This window comes from Sinohyriopsis cumingii, chromosome 9 (genome assembly GCF_028554795.1).
Source record: "Sinohyriopsis cumingii isolate HCF-2022 chromosome 9, ASM2855479v2, whole genome shotgun sequence".
Classification (NCBI taxonomy): Eukaryota; Metazoa; Mollusca; class Bivalvia; order Unionida; family Unionidae; genus Sinohyriopsis; species Sinohyriopsis cumingii.
Window position 1 is genome coordinate 53,391,666 of NC_142969.1, and position 20,203 is coordinate 53,411,868.

Genomic DNA, 20,203 nt, shown 5'->3' on the forward strand with positions numbered 1-20,203 from the left:
TATTTAGATAACCATGAATTGGTACATATACGTGAATCCTGTTTATATATAAATGTCTAATGTATATCATGAATAGAGTATCAATAGTGTACTCACCCGCAAACCTCATCATATACATTGAATCCACAATACAAGTGATTCCATCGAAAATGTGCACACACACAGCTTTAAAACATTCAATAATTTTTAAACAGGTCATATTGGTCTGAATTCAGTGGAAAAACATAGCACAATCACGTAACGAATGACGAAGCACATTTACTTTTCAGTACATTCCAAGCTGGTAAAAGTTAGTTTGCATTTAAAGCTGCCATTGGTAGCGTTCGTAAGCAAAAATTTTTCCTTACAAAAAGGAAACATTCACAGCACAGTTAACGTGTTCCAGTCACATTGGAAAATGCAAAAGTTCATCAGATTCCATCACTTTTATTTAAGTTTGGTACTGACTTCCTTTGATGAAAAGTTCTTTGCTGTTATTGAAAGACTGTAGTCTGCTTTCTTTGATGAAGGGTGCATGCGCTATTGAAGTCACCACTAAAGGACAGCTTTGGAGAACCAAACAAATGCCCATTTCTTATTGTGGTAGCAACATCAAATAATTGTATGGGATGATTGAGACTGGTATTTGTTCCATCTGCTGTGTATGTTTTCATAACAGTTGGTGCTTCCAAAGTAATCTGTTTCCTTTGAAATTTCAGCAAACTATTTTATCTGGGTACATTTTTAAAAAGGAATTGGCCATCATTTGGACTATTCTAGTTACTGTCCCTCCATGCCTATTGAATAAACTAATAAGTAAGATGTATTTTTTGTTTTTTACATTTGTGGTAGCAGCGTGATGCTGCCTTCCACGCATGCATCTGAAAATTATCAAAGGGTCAACGGATGATAGAGATGCAGGTGTTCTGATGACAAGGATTATTACAGAAAATGTGAGTGTTCTGAAGGATTTAATTCTGAGTGAAAAGAAGAGGAATTTTACTTAGCATCAACATACAAATGTCAGTCTTTGTAAATATATTATTTACTAGCGAGTGGCCAAAAATCCGATAAAAGATAGATTACAAGACAATGCCTCATCCAGTTGATCTCCGTTACCAGAAATGTCAACAACAAAAAAGTGGATATTTCACATCATACAGAACTCATGCTAGATGTCAAAATAAGTGGATTATGATATAACAATGCACTGCTTAGATGGTTTGTCAATATGGACAAAGAATTTGTTTATATAGCAATAGATAAATTTCAGTGCATTTTATATCCAGTTTGTGGCTTCCTTTCATGGGGCCTCTGAATTTCTGCACTCCAAACCAATGGTTGTATATAAAAGTTTAAACAGCCAACAATGTCGCCAATAAAAAAAAGCAACATGGTATGTTTTGCAGCCAATAAGGAAAAACAATCAAAGTTTGCAACATTGGTGAAGACCTACACGATCCCAGAATAAACTTTTTCGTGTACGAGAAAAATACATATAAAATTTCAGGAGCCAATCCACGATTATCTTGTATTATTCATACGCGATCACTTCCCCAAAATGATAACAAACTTTTTACGTTCTTTTCATACCTTTTAAGAAAGAATTTTTTTGGGTGCAGAAGAAAAATACATATACAGTGTATATGAAATTTCGGGAGCCACACCACAATCGTGCTATATCTGAATTTTTGTTATAATGGAGAGCTCTATAGCGGGGTCACAGTGTACAAATTTAAAAACTGTTCTTGCCAGGATGATTTTTCATCAAATTTACATATATTCTATTGAGTAGTTGTTGAAGAAAAATGTTTAAATGTTTTTTATTTTTTTAGAATTAGTTGCTATATTTGATAACAATGGGCAACATCTACATTTATTTTATCCCTTATTTCATGATGATTTCTGTAAATTTATATTAACCTCTACTGAGTAGTTTGTGAGATGTCATAGAAGTGATTTTTCATTTTAGTAATGGTAGCCATATTGGATGGCTAATCTGAATAATTTGCCCACAAAAATAACACAATTTGATTGGATCAGAAAACAATGTCATTTTCTAACAGACCGTAATGAGAAGGTTTGGCCAAATTACTATATTTTAGTGGTAAGCCAGCAAGTCACACTACATCCTATGAATGATCTATCCCAGGAGAAACATTAAAATTCAAGAAAATTATATACTCCTTGACAGATTTTTAAAACATATCCAGCGTATATACCCATTATAAAAATAAATATGTACCATCACAGATTTACACCATGGTTGGTTCCATAGCTCCTAAAATAATCAGCTAACTTTGATCTATATGGTATTGCTAGCATTTTGAACATAAGAAGTTTCCCTCTGAAAAGTATTGATACAAGAAAAGATGAGTATTTTGGCAGTTATGTAAGATGCAGTATAAATTTCAAGGCTGACAACTGAATTTCAATTCATAATGCAATGGGTATATGATAAAGGGAGATAAAAATAGCTGATACAAAATATCCAAACTATCTGCATTGTCAAAATTATTCAAGGTCTTGCTTTAGAGGGCACATGTTTATATGAAAGGTACACATGCAGTGTTTGTCATAGCAAAGGAAAGTAACTCTTGGAATCCATTTTTCTTTCTTCATATATTTCAATTTTCACCACCTTTGTGAAACCAAGCAGTCACTTTCAGCATTCATGAAGTCTCAATTTAAATATTTTATGAATTGTCAACAAAAAGCGTTTCCTTGACAGAATGACCAGTAAAACATTTTTAAAAAATGTATGGAAAATAATTATTTTTTAAAACATTATTATAAATGAATTGCCAAATTACAGATGCAAGATACAAATCTTAACAGATGTTCATTTAAACATGTTTAGTGATCCTGCTTTGTCTAGTTTTACAAAAATTGCAAATAATGCAATAATTTTAGGCAAAATTTAGTAGAAAGAATGTAAAGTGTTTATCCATATCCTTTAAGAAATGCAATCATCAAGTTCCACGTTTGAAAGTCGAGAGCTCTAAAACTGGGGGCTTTAAATAATTCTCAGAAAAGGATCTGACGTGTTTTCTATTGTTCATCCATATTTGGAGACAGATTGCACCGCCATAGTGAAAGTCAGGAAACATCAATAAAGGAACTAACTCTCCCACTACAAACAAATACGTGATGAGGACATTGTTTATGACATCATCGATGACAACTTATTGTGACAAGCTCATTGAGGTCAACTTATTGTGACAAACTTTCACCTCAGCGAGGATATTCCAATAAATACAGTATACAACATTCAAAACCTCTCGACATAAAAGATTACTGATTTTTATCCCACAATAGTGATGGTGGTCACATATTTTAATGCATGAGGGTTGGCTGCTCAGCGTTCTGAATAGCACCCAAATAAGATCTTTATTAAGCATGCAGTGCACGGTTTACATTGCATAAGGTAAAGGATATTTCATTTTTAAAACTTTGACAAAACATCTTACTTCAATTATGAATGTGACGACAATTGAAACCAGCAGAGTAATATGTAACAGTGGACACCTCAATAACAATGATACCTGCTCATGAAAGACATATCTATAAATCCCCTTTTCTCATTTCGATTATGTATTTACGTTCTATATATAAAGGACAGCAGGTCCAGTCGAAAAATGATACAACCTTCTGTGGTATGTTAAAGGTTCTCTATGGGCAGGTTTCATTATATTCTTGTTTTTTGAAAATCTACACGCTGGCTCAGTGGTTAAGATTTTGGGCTAGTAACCAGAATCATGCAGGTGTCATTTTAACCTGGGGCAGCCTGGATTGGATAAAGATGTGTGTCATTACGTAAAGCTCATTACTTGCTTTAGCATGATATAATAAAGTATTGATGTGCTAAAATGCCAACCAATGCCTAGTCTTTTTGTCAAACGATACATTTAGTTTAGACATAATATGAACAGAAACACTGCAGATCTAAGAAGTGTAATTCTGAAAAGGTTCATAAAACAGTATAATATTGGCATGAAATTCTGAAAGTGTTATTAATGTACTCATACAAATAATTTAATTTGTCAATGTCAAGTACATTGAGCTTAATCATACTGACACAGTTATCTCAAAACAGTACACATCCAAAGAACCCATACTTATCTTCAAGATTTATAATTCATGCATTATAATGGCCTGAAAACCTATCCAGATTATTGCTTAATTGTGTTTCTCAAAGTACAACATTGTCAAATATGTGCAATTAAAATTGCAAATATTTCATAATGGCCTGCTACAGGTTCATTTCCTTTTGACCACTATAGAGTGCTTCAAAATTTCGGGATTTTAAATGTAACAGAGTTTGTGACATTGCTCTAAAAGCTATTTCATGATGAATGTGCAGATAAACACACAGAAATACAGATGTCTGGATGGAAACAGCAAAATTAATGTCCTTTTCTGCTTTTGCAATGCAGCACTATTTAATTCATAGAAAGAAAAGAAATTTTTTTTAAAAAATCAATCACCAAATATGCTATGCTATTATAGCTACAAAATAATAATTTGAACCTGGTGGAAGCTCAACTCCTAGTGGAATCGTAACTACACTGGCCAATCCTTCCTTCACCTTTCCATCTTCCAGATACACATCAGCATATCTGCTTTCTGATATGTAATGAGGAACATAGTAATCACCAAGTAAATCTTGCATCAGCTCCCCTACCTCTTTCAAGGTGATGTCCTTATTGCGCTGTTTAAGAACAAGATCTTGCAAAGATTATTTTAATTAGAGAAAGTTAACATCAGATATAACAAAATATATGGTACTATCATAAAAACATCACTGTTTCTGAATTTATTTTCGTTTGCAATGATATTAATGGTGCATTAAAAGTTTTACATGACAATTCACTATTATTGGCAAAATTGCAGAATGAATATGCTAAATAGGTACAATGAATGATTAAATCTGGTATGAATAAATTTCAACAACACAATTGAATACAAAATAATGTATGCAATTCCTTTTTATTTGTATATGGCAACATGAATAGAAATCGGCAAAACCAACGGAAGCAAATGAAAATATCTCAGCTGAATGAAGTTGTGTTATTCACATGGTAAATAGTTCATGGGAAACTATTTTCTATTTTGTTATTTCTGAATGTTTGAAGTCTCCGCGTTTGCAATATGAGAAATGTAAATGTTTGCAGAAAAAAACAACCTGACAAAATTAATTTAGTGAGATTGTTTAAAATTAGTAATATATAATGTGTAAAAGGTGCATACATGTATTTCACAGCGTATGTCTCACCAAAAAATATGATTCGCTTCTATCTAAATTAAACTTAAATTAATTTTAAAAACTTGCACTATAAATCATGTACAACATTTTAGCACATTTTGCAACAGCTTAGCATTGCTGGTAATACTGACATAGCTGCAAAAAAAAGTAATTTTTATGCATTAAAATAAGCTATGGCAAGGAAGAAGGTAAAACAAGTGAACAACAAAGCTCTATTGTTAAATTAAAACAGACAATTGAGAAAACTTTACATTTTCTATAGGTCAAACATAATACGAATTACGTTTCAGTCAATGAAGATCACTCAAAGTTGATGAACGGAAGCAAACTGGATGAAATGATGACAGGTAACATAATGTGATTTTACATGACATGATCTGAAGAACAGATATCCTTAACACTATATAAACTCCCTACATAGTAATATTTGGACAGAGGACCTCATGATTATCATGTCTATATGACGAATTGCGTTAACAAAGGAATATGGCCAAATTGATTTGAGACAAGCAGTCATCTGTTTCCAGTCCATTAAACAAAAATATACCAAACAGTTCACATTATTTTATTTGCATTTGTTTTTATTTGAACAGTTTTACTGAAAACAGACAAAATAATCTAGATTTTATTTTAAGTCTACCACTTAATTTTGATAGCGCGAAAGTTTATAAACATTTTTTAACTAAATCAACAGTATATTCTGTTATGTATATTTAACTGAATTGTTTGTCTGTTATTTTTTTTAAAAATGTATTTCAGTACATGCTATTGTAATGTAACATTGTTTGCTGGCTTTAACATCTAGCACTTTTAGTTGCATTATGTTGTGACAAGTTTGGGCTGAATTTTATTTTCTTCAAATTATTGAATTCAAGCGATTATTTTCTCTGGAAACCTACAAGTGATCTGAAAAAATTGTTGGATAAAAACATACATTGGAATTTATGCTGAATTCAAACATGGAATAAATATTTCTGTGATTCAACAAGAGACTGTTGACACATCAGCAATTTGCATGCCATAACAGACATGTCATCATCTTCAATTTTGGATCTATTTGGGACTTGAATTTAGTTTTATTCAGGACTTTTTATTACTAGGATATGTGTCTTTAATTCTTTGATTAATTTTGGATTTAATTCGCAATAAGTTCTTCTTTCTCATTTTCTCTTTATATTCTTGGGAAATAAATTATTTGTCACATTTCATTTTACAAAGGTTGCTGTCTTCACTTTTTTCTGTTACTTATTTAAAGAGCATAGGCTCATAATAATTCAAATCAAACATACAAATTGTACATTTCAGGAGACTTCTTTCAATGCAAAATGGAATATTCTACCTACTCTTGGATCTTTTGTTACCGATTTTAAAGCTTTCCAAGATACACAGTAGTTTTAACCACAAAATATTTTATTTCATTACCATATATGATTATAAAAACAGAGCATTACATTATTTTCATCTCATTACACTGATAAAATAAACATATGGAAAAAGAGACTAATAAAGAGGCAGAGAGCATTCTTCCACATTTAAAGCCCTTTGAAATACGCTAATATTGATCCCACTTAGACAACTATCTACTTTGACAAATTCTTCTTCCAATTTTTTTATGAATGTTTTATTAGTTATTTTGATTATTTTATTATGGACTTTATATTGAGTTCCTGTAGATCATGCTTTCAAATCAGATTAATTTATCAAATTGTAGAAATGAAAAACACTCAAGTAAAACTAATTGCTATATACAGTACATACAAACCTCAGCATTCTTTTTCATCCTCATCTTGTTCAATAACTGCATAAGAACACTTCTTGTGGAGACCTAGCAATGAGAAAGGTAAAGTAAACACATTAATATGCAGAACATTATCTACAGAGATAGCACATAGGTTACTTGTGAGATAAGTGTCCTTCTCTTTTGATGTTACTTACTCAGATAAGGCATACAGGTAAGCCTGCTAGAGTGGACAATTGCATTCAAAGTGACGCTGAATTCTAAAAAATGAAGATGGTATTTCAACATCACGAACAGTAGATATTTAACAAAATCAGAAGAATGGTTAACAGATGATGAAAACCAATTTAAAATAATTTTAAATATTCTTAATATATTTTCTTTCAAAAAATATTTTCAATACGGTAATACTACAAATTAGTCAATTTCATACACCAACTTTTAGTGGACTCCACTGCAACCAACGGATTGATGCCTAATTCCATCTACTATAATTTACCACTGCTGAAGTGGATGTGCATCCTAATCCATGGATGTAACTGTTCAAAGTGTTTGATTTATAATCATGTAAGCATTATTGAAGAAACATTTTAGACCAGATTTTTTTATATATAAAACTGATTCTACAGACTTGTTCACCTATAAATAATATGTCCTAGAATAATTACCTCATATTTATTTTTTAACATCCTTTTGAGTTCATATTGGTTATAATAATGCTAAATAAAGTGTTTGATCAAAGTCTACACTCTGCATGTTCAAAATGTATTATGATTATTTTAATCATTAATATTTTATATATGCAGTAACATTACTGTACTGTAATTTTTATTTGATATATTTTATTTACGTTATTTCTATCCCTCTCCTCATATGTATGAAAATGTTTAAAATCTGTAGAATCCGTTATTTGCATATATATATATATATATATATATATATATATATATATATATATATATATATATATATATATATATATATGTATGTATGTGTGTGTGTGTGTGTATATATATATATATATATATATATGTGTGTGTGTGTGTATGTGTGTGTATATATATATATATATATATATATATATATATATATATATATATATATATATATATATATGGGGGGAAGTGAACACTTGAATGGCTAGGGTGAATAGAAGGGATAATTGTATGTCATATTTGTTTTGTCATGCAGAAATTACCGACTGTTAATGTAAAATCATTTTAAAAAGCCGATTTTTAATTCTAACTAAACATTTGTATGGTGTGCATAAGTAACAAATGTGTTTTTTATGACTATAATAATATCACACGTTTGTACAAAATATGCAACCAGTGACCTTTAATGATCTGATAAGATTGCCTGTTGTATTGATACCCACATGATAATTGGTTAGAGGGCAGTTGCGCTTCATTGCTATACTAGTTGCGACCGCCCCTACTTCATGAGCTGACATGTTGTAAAAATGTCATTGGTTTTGGGTTAGTTCCTCGTAGGCCATGTGGAGGGTCACCATGATTTCAAGCAGCAAGGGGACTAAGGGGACTAAGGGGACTAAGGGGACTGAATGTAAGAGGAATCATTGCTTCACACAACCCAACTCCTTTCAGCAACCCTCACCTCCCAAGAATAAAAGATGTGCATCTTGGGCATTTCCCTACACGCTCTGTGTCACCAACCAAATTAAAAATCACATTAACCTGCATTGACAAGGCATTATCTTGAACATTTTACACACTGTAAAATCCGATGACTCAAGTTGCTATAAATGGCCCTCTGCCTATGGAAGACCTCACAGGATTTTGTACAAGTGAAAAGGTGGATATTTTCTGATACTTGCCATCATGTAATATCCACATGCTTGCACCCGCAGGAGACGATATGTGCCTCAATGGTGTTTCTGGGTAGAAATTGGTTTGCTAACAATTCTTAGTTTGACTGAGGCTAACAATGTCTTCGAAACAGGAAAGACAATGTTGACGGTTCAAGGATAGAGACCATGGCAATTTGATTACTGGTAAGTTTACATAGGGCTCAAAACACCAACAGTATAGCATGTAATGGCTCCAGGTGACAGACCCCGGTGATCTTTACTATATTGCATGTGACTAACACCAAATCAGGACTCTTGCAGTAGCACTGGAAAGATGCCTGCTTGGTCATGTCTTTACATACAATGCCAGTCATCTGCATGCTTATACCCACATCCTTTTTGTCATCCTCAGGTGTTTGGAGTGACCTGACTCCATCAATGTAACTAAATGCATCTCTACAAAATTTGATCCAGTGAGTGTTACATTGGCAAAATATGTAACTGTGTGGTTGAGTTTCCACTGAATGAAATGCATATCTGGTCTCCTGGGATTGAAAGTCTTCTCCCAGTGGTATCACAAGGGATAATAAACCACATGCACCACAAGAACATATGGCCTACATATGCAACAACACTAGTGGTGGGGGTGGAGGCAGCGAAGCATGCCCCAGACACAATCGTACCAGCAACTGTCAAACTCCTGTCGATACACAAAAAGCAGATACCTCAACTTTGGGTCACAAAGGACCATCCTTACAATTGAGCTCTCTTGCAACAGGAACCTCATCATCTTTATGCTCACCAACCGACTCGCTAAGAAGGATCATACAAAATATAAAGTACATGCAAAAAATACTGCATAGCTTCTTTTGCTGGAGCAGTCTAAAAGAGTTGATAGACAAGAAAACGATTGAAAGTAATCCTTCCAGTGGTTAGCTGGGATGAGTTCTGCACTGCCATGTTACCTTTTTTGTAAACAGTTTTGACTTGCTAGAACAGAAAGGCCTCCAGCTCATGCCTTTGTGGCACTTAGGGACATCATTTCTCTAGATTGCCAAAGAGAGTTCACACAAGTTGATATGAAGTGTTCCATGGTTGGAAATCTGCAATCTGTTGCTGAGCAGCAAATGGCTAAATTAATATAGCTCTGGAAGAACTATTTGGGATTATTATGTCTTTTTGTTTGATCGGGCACGGCACATCCATCGCCTTGACATTGTTGGCTGGTGTTTGATGACACTAAAGCTGTGTATTTTATATTTGTGCTATTTTGTGTAGACATAATCTTGCAGCTTCGGAAGGACAGGACTTCCTGCAGGAACCTATGTTAAACCGCTCAGGCATTTCGCATCTGCTTTAAAACAAAAGACTTATTGTGTTATTTTGCATCACAGTTGATGGTGATCCCACCAATTATGGTGTGCAGCCTAGTCCTGGCTAGTGAATCCCCTAGTTACTTGATGACAAGAAGTAGCCGAGTACCAGTAGTCATGACTGAGAAAGCTAGTTGATTCTATCATGAAAATAGCCCTCTTCATCAGTTTTCCACAACAGTTAATATTTTAGATGCCCCCGCCCCGCCGCTGTTAGGAATTGTTCACAACTCCTGCCCAGAATATGGCATTGCTATGACCATCTAATATATTGGCCTAGAGCTCCAGCTGATGCATTGTTGAACTTTCAATCATGGTCACTGATGGGCAATGCAACTTCTGTTACAACAGTCTTTGTAACCGATCATAATATTTCTCCAGATTTAACAATGAACATTTACGGTCCTGAAGGATCAAGATGCAGCTGCAAGGCAGGAAGTCCTGTCCTGTCAAAGCTGCAAGATTACGTTAAAGGTGTCATATGTGGACAGCTTAATTCTCATGCATAAACATAGGTGGCCTGTACAAGTAATATTGGTAGTTTATTAGACGGAAACATTCATATGCTGCGATCCTCTATGACATGCAATGGAACAGCGGTCTAGCCCTCACAGGTGTAACCTATATAATTGTTCCAGATGTACTGTTGTCTTCACTGGTAACTGCATTAAAACTAAAACAGCTTTTTTTCTACATCCACCTGACAAATCTATCTTGAGACCAACCATTGGTTGGTCCTTACTGTAATATTACAAATTTTTCAAGGGGTACACGTTTTCATGGACTTTCTCTTGCCAAGTATTGCTAATTTAGAAACTAACAAAAACATATCCACATGTAATACCCACTTTTTTGTACTGTGTTTTATGCATCAGCAACGTTTTTTTCTGTAATCTGACAATGAAAATATTGGCTTTTTCATGAATTTGTTTTAAAACCTTCACAAGGATAATTATCAGGGCCATTATTTCAATGCACGTATTTACATTGTATCCTGTGTCTGTAACTACCATTCACTGCTTTAAATCTTTGTACTGTGACCATTGTCAGGATAGAAATCAACGGGACAAAGCATAAGGTATTTAGAAACTAGTATTGTCGAAATTAAACTTAAGAATCATACATTTATACTAGTATATGCAAGCTAGATTTGATATTTATTCAATCAATTCTTTATTCCACTCAAATTGTTGTTGAAAAATTGTAATCCTTGTGAAAACATTTCTCATTTTATACATGTCTGTTTATTTCCCGTAAAGTCTAGTGATTATAGTTTGTTTGTATATGATGAACAGGTTCAAACAAAGGAATAATTCCATCGTCTTAGGTAGGATCTTAGCATTTTGATGGACTCTAGTCACATCAAATGTTGACACTGTTTACTAATTTGTAATGAGCAATGGGCAGCTAATTACGTGCCTGGTACATATATGGAATGTAGACATTTTACAAACCGATGGTGTTAAATTGTACCACTCTTAAGTAACTGTTCACACCAGGGTCGTCAGAAAGTAGTACAAATCAGACACATCTTTTAAAAACTGATTAGCTTAGTGTTATTAGCTGAGTCCCTTGATGATGTGTACAAGTAACTGATCATGACTGGTTTGAAATTAGTTCATACAAGTGGTACTATAATTTTAACCACTGAAGCGACCGCTGTATGTTTTGACATAATTATGTACTTTTAAATTCTAAATGTAGTGTATATATACAGAAGCAAATCCACAAAATTTAATACCTACAAATATGCAAACATTGAAAGGCAAAACTTCAAATGTATGTCCCTATGATATTTGCTTCATTTTTTTAAACACAAAAATCGAGACTCAAGAAAATAAATGAAACTACAGTACTACGGTATTGGCTGGGAATCAAATGTTCTCACATAGTTATTAACAATGCTAAAGAAATATAAATATTCAACATCATGAAGAAATTTTAAAAAATTAAATCAGCCTCCTGATATAAGCTGTCCTTGCTAACTCAAGAAATTAGATTCACCAAATTACCTAGATGACGACCGATGCCAAATTACCTAGATGACGACTGATGCCAAATTACCTAGATGATGACTGATGCCAAATTACCTAGATGAGGACTGGTGCCAATGCAATTTCTATTTAGATCTAGAGCCTTTAATAAGATTCCAAAAACGAAGCTGTTAGATTCTAAGCTCCAATTTAAACATGTATACAGAGCCACAAACTAGTGTGACACAAAATACAGGACACAAAAGACTCCAAGAAATGACCGGACTCTGCCCCTGACTTTAGATGGACAGGGGAAAATTAGGACATCACTCTACAAAAAGCACCAGAATGCAGTTAATGTTGTCAAGTATATTGATAGCAAATGAGGATCTGTAGGTTTGGGACCGACAGAGTAGTGACTAACACTGTCATCACGTTGCTGGTTGTTGGGCTCGAAGGAACCGCCCTTTCCTGCTGATTAGCTGTAAAAGCCGGTACATTTATCAGTTCCCGCCTCCAGGTAAAGCACAAACATTTACCCAAAAAAACCATAACAAGGTCCACGTGCTTGCAGAGGCCAAGACGAATATTGCCTTAAATCACACCACTATAGCCTCAAATCAAATCCCCATGAAGGCTTCCAACTAATCATGGATGACGTTACGAAATACCATCACACGAACATTTACTTAGTGTTTAAGAAAGCTGAGGTTATTGATAAGGAAGCATAACACGCTCTCGGCCGGTGTGTTTGACGATGTTTTCATGAAAATCAGTATAAACCATGGCTTGCCTCTGTATATAATTCCAAACACTCCGTCTAATAAATGTTAACATATTTTTATGTTACGCTATGGCTCCAAAATACTAGTAGATATCCTAATACGTCTTACCGGTAAAGCCAATCTCAAGAGCGATGAGGCAGTGACCTGCATTCTACACAGCATAAATGAGTGTGCTTCATCACCACTACTGTAACAATTTGGTTATTTGTTTTCTTTTCAATAGTACAATCTTGGTAATTTATACCTGGAATGTATTATTATTGTTATGCTTGACACATACATATACATGATTTGTTTACCTTTTGCGACGGAAATGATCATTCTGCTCTCCAATCTGCTTTAAACACTTCATGACATTTTACTTTATTCAATCGGCGTGATGGCTCAGCTGCTAAAGAATGGCAACCTTATTTCTTAGTCTAAGATAAGGTAAGATAAGATTTATTTAAGATTGGCATGATTTAAAACAACAAACATAAGATGAGTAAGAAGAACATTTTAAAAGGCAGTAATTAAAAGTGAGTTTAGTGTCTGGATAAATTAAAATCAACAATTTAGGATAATTGCAGCTCAAAATCCGATCCCGATTCTTGTTTCCTGATTAGATTTAACAAACAACTGCAGCCATCCTCAGTTTGAATTTATGAAATTTCTAGACATTGTTCTTCGTAATGTGTTCCAAATAATATAGAACTGATTATTCGACATTTTCCGCCAGTAGACTACATGTTTGGCCATCACTGTACAATATAACTGCGTTTTGTCTGCCTTACCCAATCAGACTGATGGTCATGGAAACCCTCATAGAAGCCCTACATAAGCAACACTGTCATAATATACGAGAGACCGAGCTGGAGGTGGGGTGGCATATCCGAGCTCTCAATCATTTTAATGCAATAAGAAATGGTAAGGGAGCTTATGGAATGGGCAGTTTTATGGGGTGGGGGTAATGCATAAAAAGGTGATTCTTTCCCTCTCCCCAAAGAAAAGGAGAAAAAAGGGAGATGGTGGTGCTGTTTTTTGTCCCTCACAACTCTAGTTTGATTAGCCATTATGAAGATTCAGGGATTGATATTCAATCAAATGAGAGTGCTCTCACCTGATACAAGTTAAGGCTTATTCATTTTTGGAAGACTTTTGAATGGAAATAAGACGGTATTAAGAACCAATATTGATATCTATATTCTGAATGTGGTGTCCCCAAATGATTTGGATAGGAACAATTAGATCCATGACTGGAGGAAGTTCTCTTTTTGGCTTTAGGAATAATAACATGTATAGAGTAAAATTGTGCGTTGGGAACAATTTCAGGCCCACTGTTTGAGGCAAACGTTCAATTCTTGCTGTGGAATGTCAGTTTTCTATAGTACTCTGGAGATGTCTGTATTAAAGCGCATGGAGCCTTGGTAATGGGGACACTTGCTATACATGGACTTGAGGCCTTCTGAATCAACTTGTATCAACAGGGTAGTGTCACTCTCATTCGGAGGAACAATATTGAATATTTCCACCAATAGATGTGGTACATGCATGGAATCAGGTTCTGCTAAAATAGATAAAGAGAGAATCTGAGTCAAAACCGGTCCTTATCTTCCCCAATTTTGTCGAGAGTGGCAATTTGAATCTGAATCCTTGCTGAGAGAAAGGTGGACGTTATTTCTATTTGTCTCATCTAGCCTAGGAAACGAGGACTAGGCTCTATGTTGCTGGGTCTATGTACAGTTTACCTTTCCGACTGCCTGTTCCTATCTAAGATATTTCTTCAGGACAACACACGTAGATAAAAAAAAAACTTATTCCTTTCTTTAAGCTAGACTGACTCCCAAGAGTGACCATCAGCAGAGTTCTTGACAGAAAAATTAAATTTATATTCAGAGTGCTGGCAAATATCCAAGGAAACCATGTTGTACATGGATTTTGTCACTGCACCATTTCAAACCAGTTATTGTCAAGGAAGGCTTTCCGTCCATACGTACAACAGAATGATCTAACATTTGCAGACTCGCAATGCTTCTGTCGACATATATGACATCAGGGTGGAAGGTCAACACGCCAGGTTAACATTTTGATGGAATTCACCAATATGAAAAGAAAGGCATTTATTCACATGGGCTTTGAAGGTGCCTGTCCAAGTTAAGAAGTGATGAGTCCTGGTAGTTGTTTGAATGATAGTCGGTCATTCTTGTCTAAAAGATTAAATGATGTGGGAATTTTGTAAAATCCATACACAGAGAAGGTGCAGGTCGGCAGATCACTGGAGAGAGAAGCTAGGAAGACCTCATCGATCAATGAACAATGGACGACAGTGAATAAGGTTTGGAGTTTGTCCATGCTGGGACATGGTCATCTCTGGGCATTCACTGTGTCTGTTAGTTATGGTATGGGAGTGAAATTGGACATGTAGGACTGGGGACAACCATATACTCAACCACGTCAGAACTGTGACAGGAGATGAAACACTCCAGTGCCAGTCAATTTTAACCCCGTGGGACCAGTGCTGGGAGGCGTGAGATTAATTACCTTGCTATATATACTATCTACCTGAGTCAGAGCTGGGGTTGAAACTGTCTTGGCCAGACGATGTCCTATGTCTTCATGCCGGGTCAGGGTATACATGGAAAATCGATCACTGTACGTAGGTTGAAGGTGTAGGTGGATGCTGTGCCAGAACTGTTATCCCTTGCTGATTATCGAGAAACATACGATAGTAGCCAGGAATACTGTGTTGATTGTATATCTGCTAGTAGTCAGGATGGGCTACTGCATTTTGTCGGTACTGGACCAATAATGTATTTGCCATGAAAGTTTAATCATACTGATGGGATGTGACCTACTGTGGGGCTAGCATAGTGTGATAATCAAATATTGGTCATGATTACAGAATTTTCTTTTTCGATAACTGTTAAGCCTCCAGTGATTTTGTCAAAAGAAAGTACCAAGAGTGGCAGCGATGACAGCGAGACACATGACGTCTGCATTTTTGATTGTGCATTGCCACACTCTTTCATTTGCTACAGAAACTGGTCTGACAGTCACTCATCTTCAGGCAGATGCTAGCTTATATCACATGTATGGCCTGAATTTCCTTCGATACAAGTGATACAGGTTGGTCTAAATCAGCTACAGATGTTTACACCATAAGTACTTTATGCTTCCCATGGCATTAACACCCGAGGAGAGGATAGAGCAATAATATTAACAGGTTAAATCAGTCAAGCCTCATGTATAATTTATTGTGAACATAACGCTAAAACTACAAGGGATATTACCAGAATATGCCATGTCATAGTCCGATCAAATTATTGATGGAGCACGCAAAAACTGTTAGGTAGTATATTTGACAAAGAACAAAATAAAGACATTGTGCCAATACGATTATCGCAAAATGAAGGAAGACAAGTTCAGTGCAAAATATTATCAAAGATTAAGATAAAAGAGACAGCAAATTAGCAGGAGTATACTTCCTTTTATCTAGGAATCGTGCAACTGACAAATAGTGGGTGATATTTATGAGGCCTAAATAACGTACATGCTGGCAAGACACGAGTGAAAGTAGTAACTAATAACTGATAGAATATGGTGCTAAACAAATGGACTAGAGATATGACCTCTGTTGTGGCAGCAGATGATCTTGTAGCACTTTTGTTGGGAGGACTCGATTTGAAAGGTAGTGGATGTACTCTTAACTTACTATGATTGAGTAAGGTATTCAAAGAAGAAAGATGAAAATGGAAAAAAAGAAGAGATTAATTATGCTAATGAAAAAGGCAGTGTAAGTTAAGATTCTAACAATTTAATTTGACCTTTTGGACAAGCTGAAGGCGAAAAGTCTCCAATTTTGCATGCATTCTTTGTAAGCAAAAACATCACAGAAGTGACTCAATCGAAAGACGTTTACAGATTTCTTTTTAAATATCCCAATAACTATGCATATACTCTAATATCCTCATATATTGTCTTAAAACATAGTCCAATGGCGTTCACAAGATTTGAAATGTGATTTACATGGTTTACATTAGTATGTTTACTGTTGGTAACTGTACTTGTTTCACTAGAAAATAATGGTTGTAGTATTTTTGTGGTATCGAAAGCACCAAATTGCAAAATATAAATTTAAAATACTTCGTAATTAGAACCAAAATATGACGTAAAGGATGGTAACAAACTCAACCTATCACAAGCATGATTATCTAATTATTATGTGCATATTTTGCTAATTATTGTGTAAGTCTGAAATATGAATGAGACAACCGTTTAGGCCAAGTCTGATTTGAAACAAACACAAATAAGCAGGTTGTTAAAAGGTTTAGACAGATGCAAGATAACTTCATTATTCGTGCTCATTATTGAATTTGGTCTGACATATTGATGATGAAAGTAATATTGCAAATTTGGTTTTAATTCGATTTGTAGAATGGCTTCCAGACAGTCAACCAAGATTACCTTAATAATATGCATATATCTCGCTCATAATCATAATTTTACCATTACGACCTAGCGAATAAATAAGCTTTTATTCTATTATGATTCTATGTGTCAACAAAATCAAATCAAACTTATAGTCTCCATAGTGGTAACAAGCAAATGCTGATAATGTGACGCCTAATGACAGGAAACTGATGATAGATACTGCGCCATACTACAAGCTCACGTGGCCTTACAGACAGGCCAGCTGAAACTTAATAATGAAAAAAGACATGACAGAACAGTATACGGTATAGTAAACATTTTGCTTACGGTATGTTTTGCGCTTCCATATTTGTATAACTGTAATAGTCTTTTGGTTTTCAGGAACTCTTTGAGACTGACGCCATTATCTAAAAAGAGTTTCACAAAATCCACTCTGTTCAGCTGCATGGCAGATAACATGACATCATCTAAGTTGAGAGTCTGAAATGACAAACAAAAATCTCTCTAAGGACTAACGCCATACTGGCCGAATAATAATTTTCAGAAATCCAAGATAAGACCATTTCTTCTTCTTAAATGATGAAAATTTAAACCATCTCGGATATTCTGGAACAATAACAAGGTTTTCAAGACGGCCGTTGGGACTATATTTGATATAGGATCATCTAAGAGGAACTAGAAATTATAAGACATTATTTTGAAACAATCTTTATATCGATATCACTTTCCGCTTAGGAGAAAAAGCGATAAACGTTCAAGATGGCCGACATAGGTGACATACTTGGTGTCTGATTTTCCTTCAGGACCAGCTAGGAAAATAAGAAGTCTTTCAAGAAAATCCAATATCAACATTAGAATCCATCCTTAAAGAATCACAATAACAAGATTTTAATAATGGCAGCCATTTTGACGTTGTATCAGAACCAGTTTTATTTAAGACCAACCAGACAATATAAGAAGACTTATGATCCAAACCCCATGTCAGTATGAATACTAAATATTAGATTTCAGAGCGGTGCTAGTTTCATCTGGGACTAATTAGACATCATAATAAACCTTTCCTTTGAAAACCTAAAGTTGCTATGTCTATTCCGTTACACAGTGTAATAGTAACAACATTTTAAAGATGGCCACTGCGCTGACTATGTTGGATGTACAAGTGTCACCTTTTCATTCATGACAACTAGACCTTGGGTTCAATGTGTGTGCAAAGTTTTATAACGATCCTCCAAGTAGTTTAGCAATAAAAAAAGCTTTTTAACAAATGAGCAGAGAACAAAAAATGCCATCCCATAACCTCTTCTGGCCTATGACTAGATAGCTCACAATGTCAAACTGTTTGCTTTCAAGTCATTATGTACTAATCTTTTGTGACCTAATGAACCAACCTCCATGTAGCAGGATATGAAGCACCTTTTTCAAAAGATTATAGGTCTCTGACTAGCTAAAAATAATTACTGGAAACAAAAATTAACATTATTTTCTAGATGATGCCTATGTATAGATAAATTGTATACAACAATACTCTTCAATTTAAAAACATTTCATTGTATCCTCTTTGCGGTACAGGTACTACTGATTGTATATGGGGAGATATCACAGAGCCATCTATTGACAGCAAGCACCTATGAGGGTTTTTTTTTTCTCCAAAACGTGCTGCGCAGCATATCACATTTTTCACCATAACCAAATTTCTCTAGGATGTATCGTTCATAACATGTAAGCCTGATTTGCCTGTACCTGCATGCAAAGAAGCAAGCTATTTAAATCCAGTTATCATTAGTGCTATGTAAAGATTTTTTTTACTTGAATAATTACTGCCTATTGCTACAGTTGATAACTGTCAAGAAGACAAACCTAACAGTTGAGAAGCGCAGCAATATTCATCTTAATTAGGCATGACATAGGGTGGTATCGATGTAGAACCTGTATGACAGATCAGTCTTCTGTTGCATAGATTATAAAATGCATTTGACAATATGCCAGACTATAACCAGTAAGTCACATGGCTAGCTTACTGCCTTTGTACACATTGCGGAGATACTTGACGTTGAAAAGTCTCCTAAACATTAACTTTGTTACATATGAACAAAACATTTTGCAGCAGCTGGAAAATGGAATGAAAGGAGAACAATAGTTACAGCTAGATGTCTGCGCCTGCACAGTTGTTTAAGAACAGTAATAATTATTTTCAATTATAAATTGTATCACACTACTGACATGAATGTGACTTTCTAATAAAAAATATTAAATCCGATTTCAATATTAGTTATTATTTTCTTACCTTACATATCATTACTACACACATCTCTATGGCACCATCTAGAAAAGCCACCCTTTGTATAAGGCCACTTTACTGCTGTAGAAAAAGCAGCATTACAGCAGATGCCAATGTAGTCTCTGAAACAAACGTGTTATGGCAAGCCTACATAATATATTATTCAGATTATCAAATAAAGATGTGATCCATTGTATTTTGTTAAATTTTAAACTAAAAGGCCGGTGGTAGGGAGAAAGAAAGGGGATTTTAAACAAAATGATTCATTTTCATAACAGGCAGACAAAATCTTGAAGAAAGAGAGACAGAGACTAACCAGCCAACTTTTGTCATCTGCGAAAATCTCACTCTTAACGATATCAATCCTGTTCCAGGCTAAGGCGAGTTTCAGTTGGTCCATCACCTGGTTCTTGTTCGCTGAATAAGACAGAAAAGCGTACACGGCATTTATATGTCATGGGGTGTTTAAAATGGTAAGGTTCCATGGGGACAAGGAAGTGGGTGTAACTGCACTTGACACAGTTTATTAACTTTTCATAAACCGTGGGAAGGGTTCACATGTAATTTACATTTGTTTAAAAATATATAAAT

The 20,203-nt window shown here is 34.8% G+C and overlaps 1 protein-coding gene across 1 annotated transcript in view; it reads right to left on the reverse strand.

The window, feature by feature from the left end:
* The window catches only part of LOC149791825 (transient receptor potential cation channel subfamily M member-like 2), a 188,742-nt gene that overhangs the window by 91,556 nt on the left and 76,983 nt on the right, over positions 1 to 20,203 (reverse strand). The window contains exons 13-16 of the mRNA XM_089969480.1: positions 19,929 to 20,029; positions 17,662 to 17,814; positions 7,008 to 7,070; positions 4,510 to 4,690 (exon numbers count right to left, since the gene is read on the reverse strand). Coding sequence (XP_089825606.1) covers positions 4,510 to 4,690; positions 7,008 to 7,070; positions 17,662 to 17,814; positions 19,929 to 20,029 — 498 coding nt within the window. The remainder of the gene's footprint in view (positions 1 to 4,509; positions 4,691 to 7,007; positions 7,071 to 17,661; positions 17,815 to 19,928; positions 20,030 to 20,203) is intronic.